General features: G+C 33.7%; 1 protein-coding gene across 1 annotated transcript; it reads right to left on the bottom strand.

Annotated features, from left to right (window-relative positions):
* Window positions 1-180: 180 nt before the first annotated feature.
* LOC120089052 (benzyl alcohol O-benzoyltransferase-like) lies at window positions 181-1,794 on the bottom strand. Its single transcript, XM_039046482.1, has 2 exons — window positions 1,342-1,794; window positions 181-1,126 (listed from the first exon to the last, which is right to left on the bottom strand). Exons 1-2 carry the CDS (start codon window positions 1,792-1,794, stop codon window positions 188-190), a joined length of 1,392 nt encoding a protein of 463 aa, XP_038902410.1. The 3' UTR covers window positions 181-187.
* Between the last annotated feature and the right edge of the window lie 10,867 nt (window positions 1,795-12,661).

Raw genomic sequence — 12,661 nt, forward strand, 5'->3', positions numbered from 1 at the left:
AAAATTTGAACATATAGTAAAAATTTATAGAAGAAACACAAAAGAAAGTTAATACAATATATATCACAATATCTTATTTATAAGTTATTTCAAATATTATCATTTATGTTTCAAACATAAATACTTTTTATAAACCAAGACTTGCTTGTAAAATATTCAATACAAAATATACTCATCTTTTGTTCTATTAAAGTGCAGATTTGATATTTTTAAGTAGTTTATGATTTTCAAATCCAATTGGTTGTTTAACCTTCGAGATGGTATTAAGTTCTATCACAAATCTTTCCATGGCTAGAGTTGGTAAGCAAATGGGCACCAATATTCCGTTCTCTCCTACTCTATTATTGAATGGTACAAAAAAGCTTATCAAACCAGGGACCATTCCAACTCCTTCCATTGCAGGTCCACCATAAATGGCCTTTCCCCATCCAAAGTCCACCTCTCCAAACCCAATTTTTTTCAAGTCTGACACAAGAAACGACCCAATAGCAGTGCAATGGGGTCGTCCTTTGATAACCATAAGATCTGCCACAGACTTAATGTACTCCTCTGTCATTTCTGCCTTAGCTTTCTTAACCAATTCTATAGCATAACCTAGGGGATTCTGGCAAAGTTTTCCAGCTGTGGTAAATGCTGCAGGGAAAGCAAACGCATTGCCATAGTATCCAGATGGCAAAGAGTTGAACTTGAAGCGTAGATTCACAAGACAAAGAAAACGCACTTCCTCATTTGGGCTAAATTGAAGGGATATGGTACGGAGGCGCCAAATGTAGGCTGAGAGGAGCTCAAAGGAGGAACAATGGCGAAGGTGAATAGGTAAGGTTTCTCGAATGGTGGATATTTCAGTTGGGCCAAAGAAGAAGGAGCGCTGAACAATGTCATTGACGGAAATTTTGGTAGCATTTGTGTCTCCAACTTGATCATATTCATGGGGTAGGTAAGTGATTATTGGAATATCCCTCGAATTTAAGAGAGTCCTTTCCCATACCGGAAGAACAGATGGAGTGTGAGCCCCATGAGCCATTTCGGCTACGGCTGTCATGAATTGGACAATACCATAGCCATCACACATTGTATGATTAAAACGCATCGCAAAGATAAAACCACCGCATTTGAGTCGGGTCACCTACACATTCCATAATTATTGAAATCGATCATAATTTAGTTAATTTAACTACGTACTAAACTATCATAATTTAGTTAATTTAACTACGTACTAAACTAATTCTATACTTCAACGATAATTGACATATATACTACTTTATTTAGGTCGAGCATGAATCCCCTCTACCCCCATTTCTTATACTAAATTAATTTATGGAATAAAGGGATGAAGCATACCTGGATGAGCAATAAAGGGGAATCAAGAATCCCATCAGAATTTGGAACATGATAAAGAAGTTGATCCATGCATGGAAATGGAGGTTGAAGAGAAGAAGAATCTTGAAACTGGTCTAGACTCACATCTGCATTTGCCTCAATGAACAAGATTCCTTCACCTGTGCACTCTACATACAGCTTCCTACCCAACCCTTCTCGAACTCTGCCTGCAAAAGGATAGTAAAAAACTAATGTCTTTGAAACTGCCTCTTTTATCACCTTCACTGGGTCTCTCCCTTCCATGCTTTGATTATATTCATAGAATTGTATTATTGGTTGTTGAAATCTTAAGCTTTCTTGATCATCAATATCAGAAAGTTGTTTATACTCATGGGGTGTTGGTTTAGCCGGGAAAACGAATTGTGGTTCACATCTTTCTACTTTGAACACAAGACATGTTCTGCTCGACCACATTTCTCTATTACACAAAAAAAATTCCTTAAATGCATAGATATAATGTACAGATATTGAAGGAAGAGTGTGTTATTTATATAAGAATGGAAATTAATTATCTTCCAACATTTGGTTTTGTTTCTTTTTTGCATTTTTCTAACATTCTAGTCCCTTTATGTCACAAATTTGAATGGGTATCTTTTAATTATTTAAGAGACCTAATATTTCTTTTTTTTAGTCGATATTTCCACATGTCCAGGGTTTCAACATTGAAATAATAATTGAGAGTAAAACCTAGATAGGAAGTAACAAAATGTCATTAATATAAATACAATATAAATAAAATTATTTAAATTTATTTAAATGATGTAAAATGTTTATTAATTTGAACTTTCTTGTCTAATTTTTTTCTATAAATATTTATAGACGTCGATATTTTATGGATATTTCTATCAACATTTTCACTAAATTGATATCTCAACATTTTGAATCTAGCACATTTAAAAGAATAATAATCAATTGCAATAACTAGCTCTCTATATCTATGTGTAATTATTAAAAATTTGTCTCTTCCTTTAAATATTCTATTATTGAGAACATAATAGGAATTATTTTTCATTAACACTTTTTTTGCTTTTAATTAATATTCTGTCCATTAATTAACTCAAGCAATAAATTAATGGGAATATTTGGTTAACGATTTGGATTTTGTTTTATGTTATCAGATTTATTAAATTCAACAAATATGTATTTGATAGACAATCTAAATTCTATATTTGATAACTATTTTTTAGATTTTATGATCCAAATACTGTAAACTCGAAAATTAACATTTTATGTTTTCAATGTAATAAATTTAAAATTTAAAATTTTTAAATGCATAATTAGATTAAATAAATAGTAAAACGGTTAAAATATAGTATGTCTTGTTTTTTAACTCAGTTGTTTATTTCTAATAAAAATATGAATTATGTGATGTATTATCAAACATATAATATTAAAAAAAAAAATCTACAAATTTTTTAACATAAAAATGTTCATAAATTAATTAACATAACATTTAGTTGAGAACTAAAACTAGTTTTATGCTTTATAAATATAATAACAAACATATTTAAAATAATTGTTTAAATGAGAATTCTAATCGGTGTCGAAAGGGCGTGGTAAACACCTTTTGGCCCAAATCAAATAAAATTTCAAGTCTTGCTCTCTAATAAGTAGTAAAATGAAGTACGAAGTCAAACCATAGAGAGCCACGAAGTTTTTTTAATCGAAAAGCTTATAGTATAGCAACCGAAGGGCGGGTTTGTTGTTTGAAATCCTTGCAATGGAAAAAAAATTTGGATGAAAATAAATTTAGAATAAGAGAAAGAGATTTGTAAATCTAAAGTTTTAAGTCATGGTTGATTAAAGCAATACCCATTGATGGTCGACTCATGTTAATCTTACTCTTTGCTTCTAATTGATTTATTACCTTAATCAATGATAAATCTAAAGCACAGAAAAGCAACATTCAAGCATTGATTGTCAACTATTCATAACAGTACAATCAGATTAAAACCCATAAACAAGAGAATATGAACAATAATGTTGGATGAAGAACAAGTCTCACAATTAAATTAACAATGGGAAAACAATCAAATCAAAGCTAGAAGAGTTACGTTTTCTCTAATCATCCTCAAAATACTAGAAATTAAGATTCAAGATGATAAGAATGGAAAAGAATAAATTGTTCACGGCGGAAGGAGAAGAATATAGGGCTGGAAAAGGAAAAACGGCGTGATCCCCCGTTAAATCCGGCTAACTTTGCTTTTATAAACTCGAGCAAGTGTCGTGACACTAGGGTGCAGCGCCACAACGTTGAGGGGTTGGGAAACCCCTTGTCAAAGAACAATGTTGTGCAACTTCGATGTGGACACACGCGCACCAACAGAGTTCGAAGGGTCGTGGCACCATAGGACAATATCGCCACCCTTCCTCAATTTCACAATTTTGAAGCTCTCGGGAAAACGCATCGAGCATGGTGCCGCTACACTATGACACTCCTCAAGGACATTTTCATAATTTTCATGCTTTCTTCCTCCCTTGATGCAATTGAGAATTTGGTTCGTTTTAGCACTGCTTTGCTCCTAACACTTCATTCTACCTTTTAGATACCCGATATTTATAAAATCATCAATTAAGAATATTTGATAAAGCAACGACCCCAAATTAAGAATAGAGCAATAATACATTTTAGACGCTACCAAATTACCTACAACTTGATTCTATCATCCTCAAGTAACGTAAAACATACAATCACATAAAGATTAACTTGCTAAGTTTCCAAATTCTCTACTCCAGCCTTAACAGTCAACTAAAATCATGCTCACAATCAATCAAGCCATTGAAAAGCATTTAATCAATTCTAAGATAAAATTGGAATTTCATTTAACATCTTCTAATGCATGAATAAGTTCAAAGTCATCTATTTTAAGCACAAGTATCATGGAATAGATTTATAAAGTCTCAGATCGTTTTTCCCTACTCTTGCTTGAGCACAAACCATCAAACATTAAAATACACCAAGCAGTATTATATCAATTACAGTGCGGAAAAACACATACAAGAGTCCTAAACTTGCATTTCTTTTACATAGGGACACTAGTTTTCACACTTCCACTGTAGGGAACTGTACCCACTCTTTTCTCCTAGGTGTTCTAACTGGTCACAACAAAAACAGAAGGCAACTCCTTTTACTTCTAGTCATGCATACATATTACAAGTTTATTTTCTTATCTTATTTCTTTTGATATTCTTTTTAGCACGTATAGTTTTTTTTTTTTCTTGTCAATTGACTCTTTCTCTTCTTTTCTTTTTAGCAGGAATATATCTCGCATATTTCACTCTTAGTATCACATTATCATCTTTTATGCAAGACATTCTCTAACTAGTGGACCCTTTCAGAGTGACAACAAACCTATAGCCTCGTAATGTAATTCTAAGCAAGCAAGAGGTAATTTAGATGGATAAAGAACTAAAGATGCATGAGAGAAGGGATTCAAAATTTTCAAAATTAGCCTAAAAATCATATATGCTTTCTTTCAAACTAAGATACCTTTTATCATTCCAAGAGGTCCAACTAAGTAACAATCTGCCAACTGAACTAAAATACCAGTATGATACAGGAAATGTGATCAAAGTTCAGAGTACATAGATGCAGGCATGATATTAATAGTCGATCCTAAGTCTAGCATTACATGCTCAAATTTTATCTACTTATTAGATAGGGCAAAGAAAATGTATCGGGATCATAAAATTTAGGTGGTAAGTTACCTGAGCAGATACTTTCTTCACTTTTGGGCTTGTCTTCAACCTTAACCCACGACCTCTTGCACTTTCCGATAGGCCTTTTGTTGCTCTCAGAAGACTTGGCCACTTACACCTTATCCTTATTTGAAACTCCTTTAACAATAGCTAACCTACCAAGGAAGGGTACAACAGGAACATAAGTGTTAAGATTCAATGAATGATCAAAATGTACCTCTCATGTAGCAGTCTAATTGGCAATTATTTTTTCGTTTTTTTCTTCATGCTCAAGCTCTTCTGGCTCATCCATTAGTTCAAAGGCAAAAGCATAGGAGACTTTACTATAGCACACTGTCATAATTATGCTGACATTGCACACATTGGGCTCAAGTTCGGAAGAAAGCCTCCCTGTATGCCTGTGTAATCTACTTACCAATGTAGCAAACTAAGAAATCTAATTAGTCATGCTCTACATATGCATGGCGATCGTCTGCTTAAATAGCTTGAAGCTACGCTTAAGCTGCATAGTTGATTCTGCCAAGCTTTTCATCATGTCTTTTAATGGTGCTCTTTAGCTGCTCTATTGAGGTGGTCCTTGATTTCCCCATCTATTGTAATTGTAATGTTGTCTCTTTGGTTGGTTACCAGCACAGTTTACCTCCCCTAACGTCTATTGCTTGACGTGTGGACAAACATGGAATGTATGGAAAGTCATTGAGCACACTTGGCATACCAAGGTGGATTTGTTCCTATCCAGGGCCATATGTTTTACAACAACAAACAAATAAAATATTTCATTCTTAAGATCACCTACCTCAAATGAAAATTTCACACTGACTAATGAATGGGTTCCAAATTGTTGGGAGTTAGTCGTCGTGGTCGTTATGAGTTTCTTTGCTTCTATTGGAGTTTTATTGACTAGAGCTCCCTCTACGACAATATTGACTTATTCTTATCATTTTGAAATAGTCCCTCATAAAAGTATTGGATCATTAACTGATCCAAAATTAGATGATGTGGAAATTTGGCGCATATCCACTTGAAGCGCTCTTAGTACTTATGAAGTGTCTCTGCGACATATTACAAGATGCTATAAATTTATTTCTAGTGTCTCTTAGTATGTGAGGTGGGAAAGAACTTCTCCATAAACTTTTATTGCATCTTTTACCATTAGATGATACTCCTAGACAGTAGAATATATAGCCAATCTTTGGCATCTCTCTTCAAAGAAAAGAGAAATTTCCTCACGTTTATCTGCTCTTGGGTCGCTCCATTTGGCCTCATACTTCAATACACGAGATGAAACTCTTTAAGGTCTTTATGCGAGTCTTTACCTACAAATCCAGAAATAAAGGAAGTATGTAAACTAAACTAGATTCTAGTTCAAATGTACCTGTCGTCTAGAGGTACTTCATGCATACCGGTTGTCGTGTGGTGTTAGGGGCGACGATATTTCTAAGGGTCTTCTCTTGCTCGGCCATTGGTTGCACTTCTTCTTAAGACTTTTCTTCTTTAGATTCTTCTTCTGATGTGTCTTTGATGCATTATTTTATGCGATGAAATAATGGAAGGATTGCGTTGGTGGAAAATGTGTTATGCAAATAAGTTTTCTCCGCAGGACCCAAGTATAAATCCTACTGAGTTTCCTGGTAAGCCCATGGGTCGAACTCAGGGACTAAGGAAAATAATATGCGATGATAATTTCGAGCTCACTTTGCGGTAACCAACAAATCAAAGAGTTTGTTGGTTTCGTGTTTACAGTATAAAATGTATGCGGCAGAATTGAGAAAATAGTTAATAATATGGAAGATGCAATGAATATGCAGGGGAAGGGGTTGAGAACGGGTTTAGCTAACACTTCCTAGGATTGCGTTCATGTTATGCGATCATGCTACACACATACAATAGCAAATCATCTCTCAATACAAATGCTACACCTTCTAGTTCTATAATGCATGAGATATATGCGATGATGTCTATAGGACCTACACATAAGCCTCTATTCTTGTCTATGTGATGACAATTGACACACACACATACAAGGCGACCACATAATACCATAACCTATCTCTAGGGTACATGCGATACATGTTGGCAAATAGAGCTTATCTCCAAGTCTCTATCTCTTGCTTATACAGATATAATCTTGCTCTCTTGAGTCTAAATTCTAACCTAGCTCTCTCAATACTTAGGTTCTTTCTTTAGACTCTCTCTCGAGTAGCTCTAAAGGGTGTTGGACACAACATAAGACAAGATGATCGCATGCAATGAAGATTCTAGGTCATATTAGCTATGTTCTTCTCAACTCATTCGATAGATTTAACTACTCATGCATCCTTTATAGAAAGTGAACAAATGTAGATAAGCAAGTTCCATTTTATAGATATATAATCGAAATACAAAATAACAATGCAGAATAAGAATAAAGAGCATGGTAGCAATTTCTTGCTTCCCACGGCTTTTACATTGTTCTTCTCTACTCTACTCGAAAGATAATCTTACTCTCGCAAGAGTCGGCCATCTCTCTATTTTTCCATGCCTCTTGGGTTCTCTCTCGAGCTTACCAGGGCGATCTTCCGGTGTCTCTTCCCTTATCTCGCTCCATCTTCTAAGTATAAGAAAACTATGAATAAGGCTACTTCTATCTATGGAGAGAATTATCGAACTGACCGAATTGATTGAACTCCTTCACTGAATATAGTCTTTGGTACTTATAGAGCTTTGGGGTGAAAGACTTCTTCTCTCTTATGATTGCACTGATGGGATGACATTACTTCTCTATCTGATGCACCGAATATTTGTCATCGAAAAGTTGAGTGTACTTGCTACAATAGGTTGTTAACGGCTAGTCAACTTAATTCAGAATCGATCGTCATCAGCTTTCTGTCCCATTGTGATTTATTACGCTTTTCACCCAGATGCGCCCACCATGATGCGCCAGCTCTATGCGGCAACCTTTTTGAGTAGATATTCGCGAGCGCAAATGATCGTAAAATCTTGCGTCAACACAATCTCTTAATGCATTCGATCATTGATTTCTTTGAATCGCATTTTCCACCTTGCATCAATGCATATTCTGCACAAAAATACATAAGTTAACTGTTTTAATGCAATGGACGCATGTGATTGCAATATTGTGAACTTAATGCTTTTTGACGCAATATTATATATTTTTATCATCGCAATCTTGCATTGTTTTATAACTTAGCACTGTAATAACGTGCATTTCTGCCCGTTATCAGTCTTCAATACGGATGTGCTCATTTTGCGTTGTTTGCTGAAGGGATTGGAATTCCCCACAACAGAAGCAATTGAACGCATCAATCTTTATATTTTGTTTTACAGAATAGAAAAATATAGAGAGACGGAAATGATAAACAATATTAAATTAAGCATGCTATCTACTGTATTAATCAAACAGAGAAGAAAGATTTAAATGGAACCACATACCTTTGAAGACCAATTCTTTGTATTCCTTTCCAATTCATGTCATCTTCTCCCGATCTCACGAACACCACAACTGAGCACCACCATGGGGTCTTTCCCATTATTCTCAGGGACGAGAATCATGTAGAGTTGTGAGCTTGCACTTAAAATTGGCATGAGGGAAGGAAAAGAGAATTGAGAGAAATTTTCTTCTCTGTAAAAACTTATTTACATAACACATAGAACCAGAGAACCCAGAGAGAGAACGAGAGAGAACCATTCTCTCCCTTCATCCAGTTTGTTACATGAGATTTTGAGAGAGAGAAAAAATGGGTGATAGAGTTACAACTCCCTCTCCTTAATTTTATTAAATTCAAATATTTGAGTTTAATATATATATATATATATATATTTATCCACTTAATATATATACAAACTATATGTTATATCACATATAACATAAACCATAGTTTATTATTCTCTCAAATAACCTAAGGTACTAATATGAATCACATTCGTATTAATTTTAACCTACAGTTTTATGAATCACATTCATATAATTAATATTTGAATCATATTCAATTATTTATTTCTCTCATGAAAATGTATCAACATACATTATATTACATAATGTATCAATATACATTATTTAACTATATCTTTTACAATTAATTCCCTTAAATTAATTTGAACAATTCAAATCAAACCAAATTTTTTTGATTCAAATCCGTCCTCATTGAGCTAACGAAGAGACCTTATGACCTATAGACTGAAGCTTCAATGATACTGTTCAGAGTTAATTAGATATCGTTAGTTCTACCTAACTCGAAACAAACCATATTTATAAAACTTGAACAACAACCTAAACTACTCGTAGTTAAAATGGAAGTAAGAGGTCAATCCACATGGAAATATTATTTAATCTTTTCCTTAACCAAGCTTAACTATGAAAGCTATAAAACAAGATTTTTTATTAAGACAAGAAATATGCTAAAAATCAAAAGATAAAGGATAATTGTAAACAAATTTACAACAATCTTGCTTCTAATCCAAGTTAGACATTCAATGCAATTCTTATCATTGAATTTTACAAATTTAATTCACAATCGGATTAAGCTCGCAACTACTTACTTAATTATGTTAAACTAGTCTCTAAAAAGGCGGACAACTAGCATTTACCTAGTCAAGAAAGCGTCTGAATCAACAATTAAGGTAGGATAGCCCTAACCCTAATCAATCTATATGCTTCTACCTCTATTGGGTTCGATAGCGGCCATATAGAAGAGAAAACATGCACAATAAGTTCTAAGATTCAATTGTGCCGATTAATTGTTAAGATATCTTACTCAATTAACCGAATTTTCTTCAAATTTAGTACTTAGTACATCCTAGGATAGCCATTAAACAGACAATTACTAATGCCTCTCTTAGATCTTTGTTAGACATTCTATGAACACGTTAAAAGCAACACATTCAATCATGAGTGTGACAAAACCAAGCATCTAAATTAAACATGTTCATGATATAGATCATTCAACATGCTTCAAGAATTAAAAATGGATTCAAGAGTGTTCAAATTAGATTGCTAATGATAAAGACAAGTAGAAAACTCAGAAGAATTGCAAGAACTCTTGAAATAGAAACAAGATTCAATACTTCACAAATTCATAGACAAATTCATGAAGAATTACAAATTATTGATTATAATCCAAAAAAAACTCAAAATCTAAACTAAGTAGGAAATAAAATTACCATAGAGATTAATTGATATAGAGAGAAATTCCAACTTCGATCAAAATCGTTCTCCCTCCTTTTTCAACTATTGGAATAGATTCGAACAATCGCTTGATATCAACTACACTATCTATCATTTAGTTCACAAGAGCCTATACGACAGCTTTAAGTGTTTTTCTAAACGATCGTGTACACGCGCTATTGACTAAACAATCGTATAGTTTTATTACATGAAAGATCGTATCAAATAGTAACTATACGAACAATGGACTAGATCAAAAATCGTGGAGTTGTTGGGGTGCAGAGTTGGTTATTATAGTTTGTACACTATAACACTATGAATTATAATAGTGTTGTGGGTAGCGTCATGATACTGGGGTCAACATTGCAATCCCAAATCACAAAAAAGCAAAGAACTTTGCGCTTGAGACGTGACACTGATCCTTGACTCTACGTTGCGTGAGGGTGCACGCGGGATGAATCACGTCAAATTTCGGAGCACTACAACGTTGTGAGGAGCATTTCAACGTTGCCCTGTTTTGCAGCAAAAGCGAGCTTTCTGTCTTCAAGCATTGCTTGACGACTTAAAATAACTGACGGGGGTTGTTGTTTGGAATTGATGCAATGGAAAATAAATTCACATGAAAATAAAATGAGAATAAGAGAGGGAGATTTTTTAATTTCAATAATGAAAAGATCTAGCTTGGACTTTGATATTATGTTTCCAAGTTAGTTAAATTGATCATTGATCTCTAAATCAAATCTCATGCTTAAGCTAGCCAAATTGATTAGAATCCTAATCAATCTTTCTAATTTCGTTGTTAGCCCAATTACATTAGATGAATCCATATTAACCTAAGTGGTTTAATCGCATTATGCTTTAGGGATTAAGCTAGATGAACAAATTAATTTCTATCATCTAATTAATTCATTTGATACGATTTTAAGTCAAGGTTGATTAAAGTTGAAGGGATCAAATCCCACAGTGAAAGCGTTTGTGTGAGAACGCGTTGCATCCCGCAATTCGACTTTTACATAAATAAATTCATTGTATCAAAACATATTATAAACATGTAAATCAGCGTGCTTTTTGAAAAGATTAGAATTATTCTTACCTTTGTAGATTCTCAAGCTTTACGAACAATCCTCTCGATGTTCCAACGAACAACTCCTCCAACGATCTTGATGATTTCTTGAACAATCTCGAATACTACTACAAGACTAACCTCATTATTTCCTAGGATTCCAATAGAGGGATAGGTGATATCCAACTGTTGAGAGAGGGAGAGGAGAAAAGGGTTTTGAAGAGTAGAGAGGATTCTCTTTATGGCTTAGGAAAAATTTTGCACAATAATACATGTATGTTATGTATTGTCAGTCTCTGTATTAGTGTCTCCCAAAGGGGCCATAGGGAGGTCATTACATAGAGAAGGACCAAGCCCTTTTAATAGCCCTTTTCCTAATTTTCTTTTCCACGATTAATTAATTAAATAATACTTATTTAATTTTATTTGCATATTAGTTAAATAACTATTTATACATTAAATTAAATTCAATGTATATATTTAATTATCATAAATAATGTATGTATATGTGCAATACATCTCTATTAATTAATACTTGTGAATCCAATTCTTTTGAATTAATTAATTGAATCTTATTCAAATATTACTTTCCAATTTAATTTGAATTATAGAACATATCCATAATCAAATATATATTAATCACATTAATATATGATTTTCTCAAATTAATTTTAACAATTCAAATCATCTCTCTTAAATATCCTCTAGTGAGCTTGCAAGGTGAACTAATGGATCTGTAGATCACTCCACTAAAGACCTACACAATGTGTACACTCCAGTAAAGATTTACAGTTGCATTTTTCTCACTACATTTATATTTCTGTGTCCATGGATATAAACCAACAACAACAAGTTAGTCCTTCACGAGTCTACATAACTCTAACTGTGTCAAATTACTGTTTTACCCTTAGATTACCTCTGACTCCTTAAGTATCAATGCTTCTCTAATGAATAACCTATTTATGGTCCAACCAATAAACAGAAACCCCTCTCGGGCCAATGAGAGGGTAGGGCCTTTGTTTAAGTTCCAAAGACACCACTTAAGGGAACATTCATCTACTTATCTTTTAGATAAGAAGGAATGAATTTCATCTTGTATTATTATGTTCTCAGCTCGCCACTCGGTCTTGTCCCCAAAATGGTAGGCAAGGTCGGTGAACTGACCATCCTATTGAAACTAAGTTGGCTAGGTCATCCTATTGAAATAGGAACTTAACTAGTTAACGGTGTTACATTAGTGGTTACTATTTCGGGGTCTAGTCTTATGCAAACTAATAGCATAAAATACCTCCACCTGCATGTCAACTACACAAACGTGCTGGATCATTGCGTTTGTATCATAAACAAATTAGGTC

This window comes from Benincasa hispida, chromosome 10 (assembly GCF_009727055.1).
Source record: "Benincasa hispida cultivar B227 chromosome 10, ASM972705v1, whole genome shotgun sequence".
In the NCBI taxonomy this organism is placed as follows: domain Eukaryota; kingdom Viridiplantae; phylum Streptophyta; class Magnoliopsida; order Cucurbitales; family Cucurbitaceae; genus Benincasa; species Benincasa hispida.